Source organism: Callospermophilus lateralis, chromosome 3 (assembly GCF_048772815.1).
Source record: "Callospermophilus lateralis isolate mCalLat2 chromosome 3, mCalLat2.hap1, whole genome shotgun sequence".
Taxonomy (NCBI): domain Eukaryota; kingdom Metazoa; phylum Chordata; class Mammalia; order Rodentia; family Sciuridae; genus Callospermophilus; species Callospermophilus lateralis.
The window spans coordinates 99,506,127-99,522,126 of NC_135307.1; the positions used below are offsets into that span (position 1 = coordinate 99,506,127).

The following is a 16,000-nucleotide window of genomic DNA, read 5'->3' on the forward strand; positions in this document are numbered from 1 at the left end:
ATTGTCCTAGTTTGTAACATTCTTTGTCATTTTTAATTAGTATCTTTTAAAGAGCAAAATTTTGTGTGTTTTTTTAAATTCTGATTTGAATAATCAAATCTATTGACCAGATTCTTTTATCGTTCGGGCTTTTCATATTCTATTTAAGAAATTCTTGCAACACCCAGGATCAACTTGCAACATCCTGGTTTTATTCTAGACTCTCACATTGAGATCTATCATTCATTTCCAGTTAACTTTTTTATACATGTGTGACAAGAGATTTTAAGGTTCATTGGTTTGCTTGCATATATTTATCTAAAATTTTCAGCTCCACTTGTTGTAAAATTATCCTTTCTTAATTGAATTGTTTTGGCACCTTTGTCAAAAAGCAATTGACTATAAACATAAGAGTCTAATTCTGTTCTTTCTATTCAGTTCTGTTTATATTATATATATATATATAATCATTACATTAGTACCACTCTTCTTGGTAAAGGTGGTTTTATAACATATTCTCAAATATCATAAGCTTGTCAACTTTGTATTTTAAAAAGCTGTTTCATTAATCTAGTTCCTTTGCAATTCCACTTAAATTTTGAATTTGTCAACTTCTGAAAGAAAAATGCCTGGTGAACTTTTGATTGTAATTATGTTAAATATATGAATCAATTTGGGGAACACTGAAACCATAAACAGATCAGTTCTTATGATCTATAAGCATAGTATATATCTCCGTTCATTAAGATCTTTCATTTCTCAAGGCAATGTTTGTCATTCTTAGTGAACAGGTTTTGCAAATATTTTTTTCAAATCTTTTAAAATATATCTTGATTGCTATTGAAAATGATATCTTTTCCTTCAATTCTCTTTGTTGGTAAAATACAGTTATTTTATGTATTCCTCTAAATTTAGAAAGGCCATTATCAGCCTTTCTAAATTTACTTCTATTTTTGTAGATTTCTAATGATCTTGTCAACAATAAAGATAGCCCAACTCATTTATTTCCAATATGGATGTAATTTGTTATTTTTCTCTCCTTATTCCTCTAGTACAATAAAATCTCTAGTACAATATTGACTAAAACTAGTAAGAGCAGATAAAATATCCTTGTTATAATTCCAATCTTATCAGGAAAGCTTGGAATCTTTCACCAATATATATGATGTTAACAGGGATTTTTACAGATATTCTTTATGAAATTGATGAAGTTTAGTCCTATTCCTATTATTCTGAGAGCTTTTATTATGAATGGCTATTTTATTTTGTCAAATATCATTTCTACTTATATTAGAATAATTATATAATGTTTTCATCAAGTCTACTAGCATGACGAATTGTACTTAACTGATTTTTAAATTTAAACTGAGCTTACATTTCTGGGATGTATTTCCCATAATCTTGATATGTAATCCTTCTTATATTTTAGATTCAATTTTTGCTTCTATTTTTATGAAGATATTAGTGTGTTTCTTTTTATATCCTCTGCCCCATGCTTGGTATCCAACCAAGTCCTCATACATGCTGGGCAAGGGCTCTACCCATAAGCTATACTCCCATCTTTGCTTATAATATCCTTTTATGATGTTTATATCAATATAATAATGGCTTCATATAATGAGTTGGAAAGTATTGTCTTTGTTTTGATTATTTTCCAGAAAAGTATTTATAAAATTGAAAATTTGTTTCTTGAGATTTTGTAGGATTTACCAGAAATGTCATCTGGGACTTAAGTTTTCTTTGTAGAGGTTTTTTAGACTAAAACTACAATTTCTTTATTAGATGTAGGGATAATCAGATTACTCATTTGTTCTTCATTAAGATTTTGCAATTTGTGTCTTTCAAATAATTATTTTCACTACATCTTAGTCTTCAATTCCTATCATATAATTGCTCATGACATTCTCTTATTATCTTCTTCATGTCTATAAAATCTGAAATGCTTTCCTCTTTCTCATCCTTAATATTGATATTTTATATCTTCTCTCTTTTTCTTGTTCAACTGTGTAGACATGGATTTTGTTGATATTTTTAGAAAAAACACAGTTTTGGGTTTTATTAAATTTCTAATTATTTTTGCTATTAGATTTATTTGTTTTCTTTATTACTGTCTTTGTTAGTGGAGATAACTATTAAGCAACTACAGCAGAAACCCATTGAGAAAATATGAGGGTATTGTACATAATGATGGAGTATTTGGGTCAAGTTTATGAAGTATTAAGAAGATAAATCAAGTAATATTTTTTTACTACATTGATGAGAATGTTAAGAAAGAAGGTAGAAAATAATGAAGTGCTTGCTATATTTATAGACATACATTTTTTAAGGTAATGAATACAGAAGGACATATCAATATAAGAAAATTATAGAGATTTGATTACCTATGTGATATTTAAGTGTTATATGCAGGAAGCAATTGTATACTTAGATATGAATTTGTTTTAGATCGATGTCAATTAAATATGTAAGGGAAGTTTACTATATATGCCTAAAAAATCATATTTCTTTGTATATACTCATAAAATTTTACTCTTATTTCATTTAAGATATTATTATTTTTCCTTCATTTGTATAATCCTTATCAAAATAAAAGCCAAAACGTATTTCATCCCTTCTATTTGTAACACAACTACTTACAAAAAGTTATCCCTTTACTGTGCTCATTGTATTATCTTTGGTTTTCTTTTAGCTTTCTTCAAAAGTATACATACACTGCAATTGCAGCTTATTTTTACTCTGCATTAAAAATATATATCATAGTATCAAATGTGTTGAGTAGAAAATGGACAAATTTTTAAAAATTTACCATATCATTTGCAAAGAAGTATGCTGTATTTATTTCATTGGGGTTATGGGAAAACCCATAAAATATATGATTTTCAAATTGTATATTTTAAAAGGTAATGTATTTCATTTGTTGTGGTGAGGGAGATTGGGTATAAATTTCTTTGATCAGGGACTTTTATCTTGTTCTTTCTGTTCTGGAAATAATGTTCAAAGTAGTAAAGCTGTTGATTTCTTTTTTTTTTTTTGCCCTATGGCTTTTTAAAATTATTTTTTATATTAAAATGTTATAAAAGTGTTCATCATATTAAAAAGTATAGGGAAATGTACAACATCATATATCCATCTCTTAAATTCAATAGTTACCAAATTTTCTCAACTTTTTCTAATATACTCGATTTTTGTTTTCTCTGAAATATTTAAACAAAACTTAAGGCACATTTTATTTAATTCCTTCATGCTTCAGAATTTATTTCTAAAAATCATAGCTAATTTTTTGGATGTCCCAATATCAGATCACAACTGATAATAATAAAGTTGGTATTGGGTAATCCCTGTACCATAGTTACATGCCCCAGGGAACTATTTCCTAATAGGTAATCAAATGTCCCTGATTTTTGTTAAAAATGCCTTTTTATATTTGACTAGTTGCAATCAGGACTCAACTGAGGGAAAAGGATAGCCAAAAAAATTCAAACATTTGTGCCAAAAAGTTTTTTGACATTAACAGTATAAAAGAAAACATAACCAATTTTGAAAGTTTTGACTCATGTTAATTATACCCATTTAAAAGTAGATCAATTGTTTCTCTGCAAATTATCCAAACAACACATCATATGAAAAGAACAAGAATTAAACCCTTTATGAAATTTCCAATTTTTCACCTCCCTAATTACACATCACAGAGGAACAAACAAAGTTGATCCTGGATTTTTTTTTTTAAGGTTTTGATTTGCTTGCTAGAAAATTCAGATACAAGTAGATATATGTTACATATATCATCATCTTCATATAGGGAACTATGAAAATTGAATGGGATCAGGCATTGCACTAAGCATTTTCATGGTTTATATAATTTAATTCTAATAACATCAGTACCATTATTTTCTCTGACTTTCAGATGCTGAATCTGAAGCACAGAGAGGATTAAATGACTTTCTCTTTCTCAAGACCACATATCTAGTAAGAGGCAGATTCAGAATCTAAACAACCCTTTGAATTAACAAGGATATTGATTATAAGGAAAATGATTCCAGGAGTAAGATGATGGACATCAGTCCTTTAGTCCAACCCAAACATATTCTGATGTTTTAATGATTAATCTGGATCTGGTTATGATTATTTGTAACACAACTACTTACAAAAAGTTAAAAATTCAGGATTTTATATGGCACCAGTTTCAATAGAATGTAAACTAATAGAAAAAAAAGTAAGAAATGTGTTATCACAGGAATAAATAACCAGTTATTTAGGCTGTCCTTGTCCATCCCCACTCCCTTTCCCATTTCTGGAAGGCATTTCTGTTGTTTTATACAATGTGAATCTCAGTAGTTAAACTAAATTCATCCCCAATTTTATTTTTCACATTAAAATTAAGTATGTGCTTGAAAATTCAAGTTCATTAAAATAATACCTTAAGTCATAAATGCAAATAAAGGGAAAACAAAAAGATAAAAGGGTGATTGGCTTTAAATAGCATTTGCAATTGACTGCTTTTATAAAAAGAGAAAACCTAACTACAAATGGAAAACTTGTCAATATAGGAAGTGTTCAATTAGGTGAGCTCACTTACCAATCTATAACCTGATTTTCAGCTTTACATGCAGTGTTATGTTTCAGTTTCTCTTTGATACACCTTTAACTTAATAGAGTAGTTTGTAACAAATTAATAGAGTCCTGCTTAATAAAATTTATCCTTCTCAGTTGTTCTGTTTATGATAATGACAGTTTGTTGCATTCATGTATGTCAAGTGTTCTTAAATGCAGAACATCCTAACAGAACCTTTTTAAAATAATAAGCTGAAAGAGCACAACAAACTAAATGTCTCTTGAGTTCTAGCTATCATAAAGTTTCCGTTGGGTAGCACAGAGGCATTAGCACAGAGCCATTGCTTACTCATTTATTACAATGAACATACTTCTTCAAAGACATCTTTGCACATCACAATAATACTTCACATTTAATGGATTCTAATTTTATCTGTTGTGACTAATGAATCAGAATGATCAAGTTTGGCAGCAGTAGATTATGTTTTCCTTATTTCACTAAGAGATTTGCAAGATAATAAATTGGTTTATTAAATTGTTGAATCTCATAAGACTCAAGGTTTAAAATATTTATGCTTTGTATTAATTGCTGCAAATTAAAAACAGGAGATATTCTTATAATGGTAGAATGGATCAGTCATTTCATTAAACCGCCTCTTGATAAATTATAGGTTAAGTTAAGCTATGACTGCATGGAGAATGAAAAAGTAGACTTTACATTAGAGAGTTTAATTTGTATATAGAAAATGTAACAAATTCAGATTAGTGTTGTACCAGAAAGGGGTTCAAGGAGGTCCCTAGGCAGAGGATATCTCTACCTGGACCTTGCAAGCTCTTAAGACAGAAAAGAATTTAAGAATGCACCAGGTTTTATCAGAGGAGCCGTATCAGAAAGTAAAAGGTGAAAATCTACATTCTCCAAGCAGAATACCAGCTATCTGAAGAGTGTGAAGTAATGTCTTGGTGATCACAGGCTCTTCTTTTAAAGAAAACCTGTAAGATGGGGTGGACATAGGGAGATATGTGGGAATGGAATCAACCTGATGACACAAGATATGTTCAGCCGGTCTCTGGATTCTTAGGTCTATGTTGTCCTCTCTACCTGGTTCATAGGTAACATTGTGAATGTACCTATATTATAGGTTCTTAAAATAGCTTACCTTTAAAAAAAAAGGAAAAAAGAACATTACATTACCTTTTGTTCAGCCTTTCTAAAAGTGAATGTGTTAGTGCATTGTGTAGGCTCATTAACAGTACAGAAAGCAATTTTCATAAGTGAGTGAATTTGTAGTCACATTAAGACAAACAGATTTCTCGAGTTTGGTAGTAATAGGCCTGGGAGAAATACTGGCCTTGTGAGAAAAACATGAGAAACTTCAACACAAGACTTTCAGATTAAAGTTTTAGTTTCCTCTTTCTTCTTTTTGTCTCATTTCTACCTATCTTTTATCCTTTCTTCTATCCTACTTCAATGTGAGAAAGATAAACACATGAATATATATGCATACATTTTAAAGGAATAGTAGCATTAATATACCATTTATGTATACTTTTTAAACTTTTAAATATATATTATTCCTCTGAGTAGCAAACAGGAAATGGTTGCAGAAAGTTAATAGGTTTTTCAGTTCTTCTTCTATAACAGTTTGGAATTTATTTCTGATTAGCATATGAACTGCTAGTATGTCAGTTAGGATTTCTCAAGCTATAAAACTACTTTACTCCTGTGAGTACATAAAAAAAATTTTTCCTCTGCAATCAAGTTTATTGCTATTAATTCTATTAACATTTTTTTCCTGGTGACTAAAAACCAGAAAACACAAATATAAACTTATGTTCATTTTGTGTGATACTTATTTTTCCATTAGATATCAATGGAATCTGAATAATACTTTCCTTTATATCTGACTTATAATTAGAATTTTATTATCAACAGCAGCAAAAATTTATTGAATTTTCATTATGTGGTAGTGAGTATACAAAATATTTACCTATAAAATCCTCATTTAATTCAAATAACAGCATGTAAAACTAATAATAATAATAATAATAATAATACAATTATTATCATCCCATTTGCGGAAGAGATAATTAATATTTAAAGAAACTACTAACTGCTCTATTGGGTAAATTAGGTAGGTAGGAGAGGGAAAATCAGATCTCTGTCTTCTGAACTTCATTGAGGTTTAGCCTCAGGCTCTTACTGCTGTAGATTATATAGAAGAAATAGCCGGAAATGTGTTAAATTATGGAAAATTATCCCCTAGCATAAATATGTAGATGGTGTAGACTTCTTAGCTACCCAAAGAAAAGGCAACAGTAATCAACAATGGAGGGTGTTGGAGGAAAACAACTTTGCTTTTAAAATCATGCTTTGGAACTGGGAATGAAGCATAAATTAAGCACATAAATTTTGGTGCCAAACTGAAGCCACATATTTACAAATCTATGAAGAAAATTTGAATACAGTGCAAAAAACACTATTATGAAAATGTAATTATTTTTTGTCTCTTAAAAATTGGAAACAATTAGGGTTGGGGCTATAGCTCAGTGGTAAAGTACTTGCCTTGAAAGTGTAAGGTACTGGGTTCAATCCTCAGCACCACATAAAAAATAAATAAATAAATAAAGTTATTTTTAAAAAGTTAAAAAAAAAATTGGAAACTTAAAGCCTAACTAGCAGTTTATTGGGTACTTGACAAAATATATATTGAGAGAAAAATAGGATGTCTTTCCTCTTCAAGCAACAATTTTCTTTTATTTTTGATCTGTTGTATTTTGTTCACAATTTTGATTTTTTTCTCCATTTTTTCCATAGATGGAATGGAGTAAAGGTATTATTTTGGAAACTTGGTTTTAAAACCAATATATATTCATGTGTGTATTTGGAAAATCCAAAAGTCTTCCTTGCACATGCCATTTCTCAAATTGTTTCAACTTAAAATATTCAGCATTATAAAATATTTGTATTATAAAATTTGTAAATATTACCAGGTTATGCCCAGGCTTTTGGGGTTACTTAAACTATTTGGAGCGGAAACATATGTGTGTATATATGCTTATATATATGACTGTGCATATGTATGTATATAAAATGTGTATATAATACTTATATTATATATGTAATATATATAAAATATACATATAAAATGTTGGTGGTGCAAGGACACTAGGTGAAAGAAGTTCAGGGAAAGGAAAATATCTTTTCCTTCTAATTTTCTTAGTTCTTAGCCAAGGTCCCAATAACAAAAGACAGACTAACAAAAGAAAAGCATACAGATTTATTTACTGTCAGTTTTATAAGTCATAGGAGCTTTTATAAGAACATGAAGAGCTAAGAATTGGTTAAATCTGAGAGATTTTGTGCTAGATTTGATGAAGAGTACAATTGAGAACAGCTGTTTCAGAAAAAAAAAATACAGTAAGTATGAGATAAGTGTATTCACTGGGGAAAACAGGAAGACCTGTTCACTCAGATTCCTTTTGGACTCCCTGTGTCCTCAAAGATAAGGAGGCTCCTTTCCTCTGAGGAAACACCTGCAGACTTGCTTCAGGGGAAAATCCAAAACTCTTCCCTGCACATGCCATTTCTCAAATTGCTTCAACTTAAAATATTCAGTATTTGAAGGTGTCATATTTTGGGGTAGAATATTCTGAGCCCTGTCAGAAGAAATATTTTATAATGCTAGGGAAAAATGGCTAAAGAGAAAAAAATATAGTTTTGATCTGTTCTAAACTTTAAGCAAACATCAATAAAATCCTGCTAGGTAAGTTAAATTCTGTGCCAAGAATAAATTATAAATTTACATAATATGTAATACACTGTCACAAATTTAATATTCAGTGAGTTATGATCCAGTTTATAGTGACTATGCACTTTTCGATGTCCTTATCTGTGCCAGTAATTTAATCATTGTTAATCCTCTTTGAGTACTTCAGACAACTTTAGAGGGAGGTGATACCTGGGCTGTGTTTTGAATAGAGAAATAGTATTTAAGATTATATAGAAATTAAAGAGGAGAGAAAATAGGAAGGGGGAAATGACCAGAAGATATCAACATCAAATATATCAATAAACAGTAAGTAATGTGGAAAATTAGACCACAGTTAGTTGGAGAATGGAGATGAAAGAAGTGAAATTTGAAATCAGATGGCCAGGAGCCAAGATAGTCATGTTAAGAAATGTTATAAGCAATTGATGGTTTTTACAAGATAGTTTGAAATATTATGATCTTTGTTTATAAGAGGCTAATCAGGTGGTAACATAGAGCTTTCCATATATTGGAAATAGGAGACATGGAGGCAAAGAGATGAACTAATAGTCTAATATCATAAAACAATATCTATATACAAATGTCTATTAAACATAAAACAATGAGATAACCCATTTTCATAAATAGTATATAGCAACAGAATTAAGCCAGAGATCCTACACAAAAGACAGGCACAATTGAGAATATGCCTTATGATGACAATATATAAACAAACCAAGCTATGTGTGAGAAGTCAGGATCATCATTAATTTGGGGAAGGAAGTAGTAACAAAAAGTACTCATGAGCAGGGGTGCTTCTGGGAAGAGGTGATATTCTGTATCATGATCCTGTCTGTGGGTACACTGGTGTCCTTGATTCACCATATTTACCAAGCTAATTGTGAAAAGTCCAGCTAATCCCTTAGAAAATGGGCATTTTTATGTATTTCATACTTTTATTGGGCTTATTACACAAAAATAAGCAGCTGACGATTTTACAAAAGTGGTTTGAAATATTATGGTCTTTGTTTATAAATGGTTAATTAGGTGGTAGTATAGAGGGTTCCATATATGGGAAATAGAAGACATGGAGGCCAAGAGATGAACTGACAGTCTGAGGCAATTCTTGAGGTATGTAAGAACAATATCTGGAGTTAGGGATGTGAGAGTATTAATAGAAAGACAGAGGCAAATGCCATAGGCATGCCAAAGAAGAACCCACAGGAGAGTAGAAGGAAGAGACTCTGTGGAGTGTGGCAGAGGTTGATGATGACAAGGTTATCTACATTCACAGGATAAATAGTGATACCTTTTATTAAACTGTGTTAGAAAGCATCAGAAATATTTCCAAATGCACCCACATATCTCAGACATGAAAATTTTCTCTCTATTAAAGTGTATTTAGCAAAAATTACATCTTGAAATTTAAATTCAAAGAGGGTATGGCACAAAAACTGGAGGCCTATGGAGAATCATCAGATACCTATGAGAAAATCAGGTTCAAAAAAGGCCTAAATGGGCTGGGATTATGGCTCAGCGGTAGAGCACTCGCCTAGCATGGGCGGGACCCGGGTTTGATCCTCAGCACCACATAAAAATAAAGGCATTATGTTGTGCCCATCTACGCCTAAAAAATAAATTTTAAAAAAAAGGCCTAAATGTTCATCAGGGTTTTTGTTTTAATGGCTTTTAGTTAGATAAGTAAATATTTTTCACTGTCATTTCATTGAAATGTCTGATATTAGAGTAGGTGAATATCTCTTTTCCTGTTTATTAGGTTTTTATGGGTTTTTTCTTTTTTAATTACCCATTCATCTCATCAGCCACTTTTTAAACATGCATCTTCTTCCTATAGACTTGTAACAGTTCTTTTCATATGAATGTTATGATCCCATTACTTTTTTTAAGGACTGTGTGTATTTTTCCAGCGTGTTGTCTGTAAGTGGTGTTTTGATTTGGGTTTAGGTTTAGCCCTTTTAAGGATTTAACAGCAGTGATGAGAACCTTCAACCACAGTTTTTCAAGAATAAAAATCAAACTTGATGGTGCTTCTGTAACTGAGAAAACCCTGAGACTAACTTCTTATTTTTAGGTTCTGTTTTAAAATTATTCCGTGGAAGCTTCTAGATTAAAGAAAAAAATATTTAAAAGTCACATGGAGAGTCTTTTCATATAATAATTACAGTCATTAATTCGATTGCACAGTTAATTTTATTTATCCTTCTTCAAATATCCACGCCAATCTCACTTTCTTCAACTAACTTCTGTGAATGCCCATACCAGTATGTCCTTTTGCATCTTATATTTTTGGCTTTATCTTATTCAGTAGTTTCCATTTACTGCTGTATTACATCATTTTCAGTTGAAAACCATGTTTCTTAGTATCACATCCACTCAAGGGTAAAAAACAGAAGGCAAAAGTAGCCTCATAGAATATCTTTGGCCCTCGTAGCTTGTGCTCTCTGGGCTGTCCCCTCAGTGCCCCTCCTTCTCCTTTTCTATTCTCCATGCTTCTATTCTCTGTGTAGGCTTTTTTCTGATCCCCTTTGATATCACCGTGAGCACCATCACTTACAGCACACTCCAAATTTCCTATCCCTACTGGTACCTGATAAACAAAGCTTCAAAATCTCTTGTTGCCAAAATTATTCTTACTGCTGGCCATTTCTGTAGAAGTCACAGGAATCATTCTCAGTGTTGACTCTGCCACTTCTGGTGAGAACCAATCGTGATAGTTACCGTTTTACTAAAACTTTATAATAAAACCACTGCTTCCCACAAATTTTCGTATCCTTGCACCCTGTAGTTTCTTTCATAGCACGTATCCCACTTTTTAATTTTGGGTGCATTCTTATTTTTTTTTTTTAATTTCTGTCCCTATTAGATTGTAAGCTTCAGAGAGCCAAAGACCCTGTCTGTTTTGTTTAGTAGCAAGTAATCGGCCCTCAGCATTTGCTGGACTTTTGGATATTAGCTACTTGTTATAGGGATGTTGAACAAATGGCATTAGCAGTCATTTGCATTATATTACATCTTACTTTATTACTTGTAAATTTATAAAATTTCTAGATTATTTTCTAAAATAAATATGAAAAATTTGATTGAAAGATTATGCATGCATATGCCTCCTTGATTTCAGTTCCCTTTAATCCTCACCCAAACACAACTACTCACGTGTTTTTAATATTTTTTTTATACTCATGAATTTCTCTACACCTTTATGGCATGTATCTGTTAGAAAAGCATGGTGGATGTTTTCTTTCTCTCGAGAAACTGACTAATCTGAGACTGAGAGGCTGAGAAGCTATGTAGGAAGCAGCAGCTGAAAAACCAAGAAGCTGAATAAGGGGAAAGGAGAGTAATGGGAAAACAGAGCCTACAAAGCCGTGGGTCTTGGTAAATTCCACAGCCTTTGGGGCTTTAAAAATCTGAATCCTAGAAAACAATTTGAATCAAATGTTGTCTTGCTTTGAATGGTCTTAGTCCCTAGCTGCATTGAAGTCTTCTGTGAATATTTTCTTCTGGCCTATCTTTGTGTTTATTAATTCACTCTTTAGTTTTAACTAACCTACTGTTAAATTCATATATTCAAATTTGTTATAGTTTTCAGAGGTAGAATTTCCATTTGATCCTTTCATTAGTGTCCAGATCACTGCTGAGTTTCTCTATTTTGTTACTTAATTGCTTAAATGTATTAATCATGTTTTATAACACCTTAGCCCCTAAATTCCATTATATTCACCTCAGTGTCTGAGGGAAAGGGTACTAGCACATTCGAAAATGTCCAAAGTGCCCCAAATAAATTATATTTCTTAAGAAGATAGAAAAAGAATAACATGTTAAACCCAAAGGAAGTAGTAAAAAATGAAATTTATAATTGATAAGACAGTTAGTCACATGGCCACTAAAATTAAGATTTTAATATTTGAATATTCTTATCTCCCAAAATTTCTTTAATATTCCTCTCCCTATTTCAAACCCTTGGTAATCAATGATATGCTTTTTGAACCTATATTTTTACCTTTCCATATGAACTATAAAGAGAATCAATTAATACATAGGTTTTGAGTCTGGCATCTTTTAATTAGCATGCTTTATTTTTTTCTCATCCACAGTATCACATGTATCAGTAATTTATTTTTATTGATTAGCAGCATTCCATTTTATGGATCTATCACAGTTTATTCTTTTATTGCTATAATATTTTAATTATTTGCAGATTTTGATGACTATGAAATAAACTACTAGAAATATTCATATATAGCTTTTGGCATAAACATAAATTCACATTTCTTTTGGATAAATACCCTGAGTGGGACTGCTACAAATGGATATAAGATATTGTCAAACTATTTTCCAACATTACTGTAACATTTGGCATTCTCAGCATAAATGTGCTAGTTCCATCTCCTCTATATTCTTTTGTATCTTTGCCACTGCTCTGTATTGTCAAACTTTTGTTTTTGCTTTTATTTTTTGTTTATTTTTTAACTATTGTAATAGACAAACTATGGATTATATAGTAATTTTAATTGGCATGTGCCTAATTACTAATGATATCTAGCATATTTACATGTGTATTTTTCCCATCTGGTTTTCTTTTTTCCTGAAATGTCATTCAAATCATATGCCATGTTTTAATTGAATAAAAATTTTCCTCTTGTGGAGACTTGAGGTAATTTGTATATTCTGGATGCAAATTCATCAGACACATTTTTTATTAGAGCTTTATAGTTGTACATAGTTGTTGGGTTCATCTCAACAAACTCGTACATGTATGGAATTGGATTTCAGTTCATGATCCCCCCTTTTCCATCCCCTTTTCCCTCCCTTCTTCCCTCTCCTCTCTCATTCTCCTTCTTCTAGATTTCCTTTTATTCATCTATTTATTTATATATTGTTGGCTCTTTCTACTTATGCATAAAGGTGAAATACCCTGTGGTATATTTATTTATGTGCAGAATATGATTTTTAAAAAATTTATTCTGCATTGTCTTCCCTTACCTACCCCTCCACTCTGCTTCTTCATCTCCTTCTTCTACATTACTGATCTTCCCTTTATCTTTATGTTATCCTATTCTTCCTTTCCCCTTTCCTTTATTGTTCTCCAGCTTCTGCATATGAGAGAAGATATTTGACCCTTGATTTTCTGAGTTTGGCTTATTTCACTAAGTGTGATGTTCTCCATTTCTATCCATTTATGGAAAATGCCAAAATTTTATTCTTGCTTATGGCTGAGTAGAACTTCATCATGTGTGTGTGTGTGTGTGTGTGTGTGTGTGTGTGTGTGCATGTATGTGTGTGTGTGCATGTGTGTGTGTGTGTACACTACAATTTCTTCACCCATTCAACTATTTATGGGCACCTGGTTTGATTTCATAATTTTGCTATCATGAATTATACTTCTATAAATGCAGAGGTAGCTGTATTGCTACAGCATGCTTATTTTAGTTTTTGTTTGTTTTTGTTGGTGTTTTTTGGATAAATAGCAAGGTGTGGGAAAGCTGGGTCATATGGTAGTTCCATATCTAGTTTTTTGAGGAATTTCCATTCTTCTTTTCAAAGTGGTTGTTCTAGTCTGCAATCCTACCAACGATGCAAAAGCTGACACATTTTGAAAACATTTTTCTCCTGATCTATGTCTTATCTTTCCATTTTCTCAGTAGAATCTTTTGAAAATTTGATTTTATTTAATTTATGATGTCCAATTTATCACTATTTTATTTATAGATTGCACTTTCTGTGCCACATCTAAGCAAACATTGTCTAATATAAGATCACAAAGAATTTCTACAATGTTCTGTTTTAGAAGTTTCATAGTCCTAGGTATGGCATTTAGATCTGTGATCCATTTTGCGTTAATTTGTATATGTTATAAAGTAGGGACAGAGATTCACTTTTCTTTTATGCATGTAATATCCAATTATTCTAGCATCACTTGTTGAAAAGAGTGCATTTTCTCTATTGACTTACTTTTTCACCTTGTTGAAAGGTGAGTTTGTATTTGGAGATGTAATGGATTGATTATTCTAGTTTCATAGAAAGCTTTAAAGATAGGCAATGTAAGTCTGTCAGCTTTTTTTTTTTTAATTTTATCTTGGCTCTTCTAGAGTTTTTCATTTACCATGTCAATTTTAGAATCAGCTTGTCATTTCTACAAAAATTTCCTCTGGAATTCTGATTGTGATTACATTGAATCTATACATCAATTTGAAAAATTGACATGCTAGTAATATTAAAGTACCAATCCATGAATTCCATGAATACATTATTTTTTCTATGTAAGTATCCTTTGATTTCTTTTTTCAATATGATGAAGTTTTCTTTATATATTTATATAATACATATATATATATATATATATCTTGTATATATTTTTATATTTGCGTAAAGTATTCAAAAGTATTGTTGCAACTATAAATAACATTGTCATTTTTATTTTAATTTCTAAGGTTCATTGTACATATATAAATTTTGTATTTAATATAAATTTATATATTGAGAAATTATTTTTAGTAGCTTTTCTTAATACTTTGTTAGACATTTTTAAAGAAGACAACTTTTTAGCAGTATTTTGGCCATTTTCTATGTACAAAATCATGGTGACCACAAAATGCTATTCAGGGTCATTGGACCTATCCTCAAAATCAAGACATAGGAAGATGGAGTGTTTGATAAAACTGAAGGGGCTCTTTAGGCACAAACTCATTACAAGAAATTCTTAGAGAGGCCTGAGTATCATGACTTTGGCACCAACATAATAACATAACTTAATATAAAATGTCTACTTTCCCATCACCCAAAAAGTTTATAGCACAGTACTCTGGTGTGTGTATATGTGTGTACTTCTCTTCCTCTACTTATGAATGTTCATTAGCAAAAGTATTTAAAAGTAAGGTACCTCACAGTAGTTCATAAATACTTTTGCTTATGAAATTTCTCACAGCAGGTATTTCACAGCATGTTATTTTTATACAAAGAAAATAAAATATGCTAAAAACTAATTTGTATGCATTTAGTTTTATTAATTTTTAACCATGAGAAGTTCAGAGGTTAAATATTTGATCAATGAAAAACTTCTGCATTTAAGTTTTAAAATACCAATTGAGATTGTGTGTATGTATGTGCACGCGTGCTCGCTCTTGTTGGTTTTGTTGCAGGCATGTTCCTCTCTTTGATACACTAATCAAATGTACTTCATTTTAGGTTTCCTCAAGAACTAAATATGGGGAAAATAAGTGCTGAAATCATGTGGACTCTTTTTGCTCTAGATATGAAATATGCCCTAGAAGGTAAGTACAAAATCTATACTTATTAGAATATTAGCCTTAATTAAATTGTGATTTATGTTCTTGACTTTAAACATAAGGAATTAATTCATTAAAAACATTGACAATTGTTATCATCTTAGTTTAAAAACGTATTTTCACCTGGTAGGAAGATAAAGGTCTCAGAGCATTTGAAAGTCCTATAGAAGTAACTACATGCTTTAATCAGGTGGCCTAAATTGCAGGATCATAATGGATAATTCTCTGTAGGATAACGGTCAGATAGGAATATTTTATGGCAGTTTACTTACTAAGGCTGCCGTATTGAGAAGTTGATGAATAGTACAAGACCAGGTATTTATCTATATGGACTTGGAAATAGTATCCATGGGTGGCAGGAGAAAGTATTAACTGAAGCTTACACAAGAAAATACAGAGGGTTTTCATCAA

The 16,000-nt window shown here is 31.0% G+C and overlaps 1 protein-coding gene across 2 annotated transcripts in view; it reads left to right on the forward strand.

The window, feature by feature from the left end:
* Unc13c (unc-13 homolog C) overlaps positions 1 to 16,000 on the forward strand; it is a 539,205-nt gene that overhangs the window by 335,636 nt on the left and 187,569 nt on the right. For both annotated transcript variants that reach the window (XM_076848586.2, XM_076848585.2), the window contains one exon: positions 15,489 to 15,574. In XM_076848586.2, the coding sequence (XP_076704701.2) occupies positions 15,489 to 15,574 (86 nt within the window). The remainder of the gene's footprint in view (positions 1 to 15,488; positions 15,575 to 16,000) is intronic.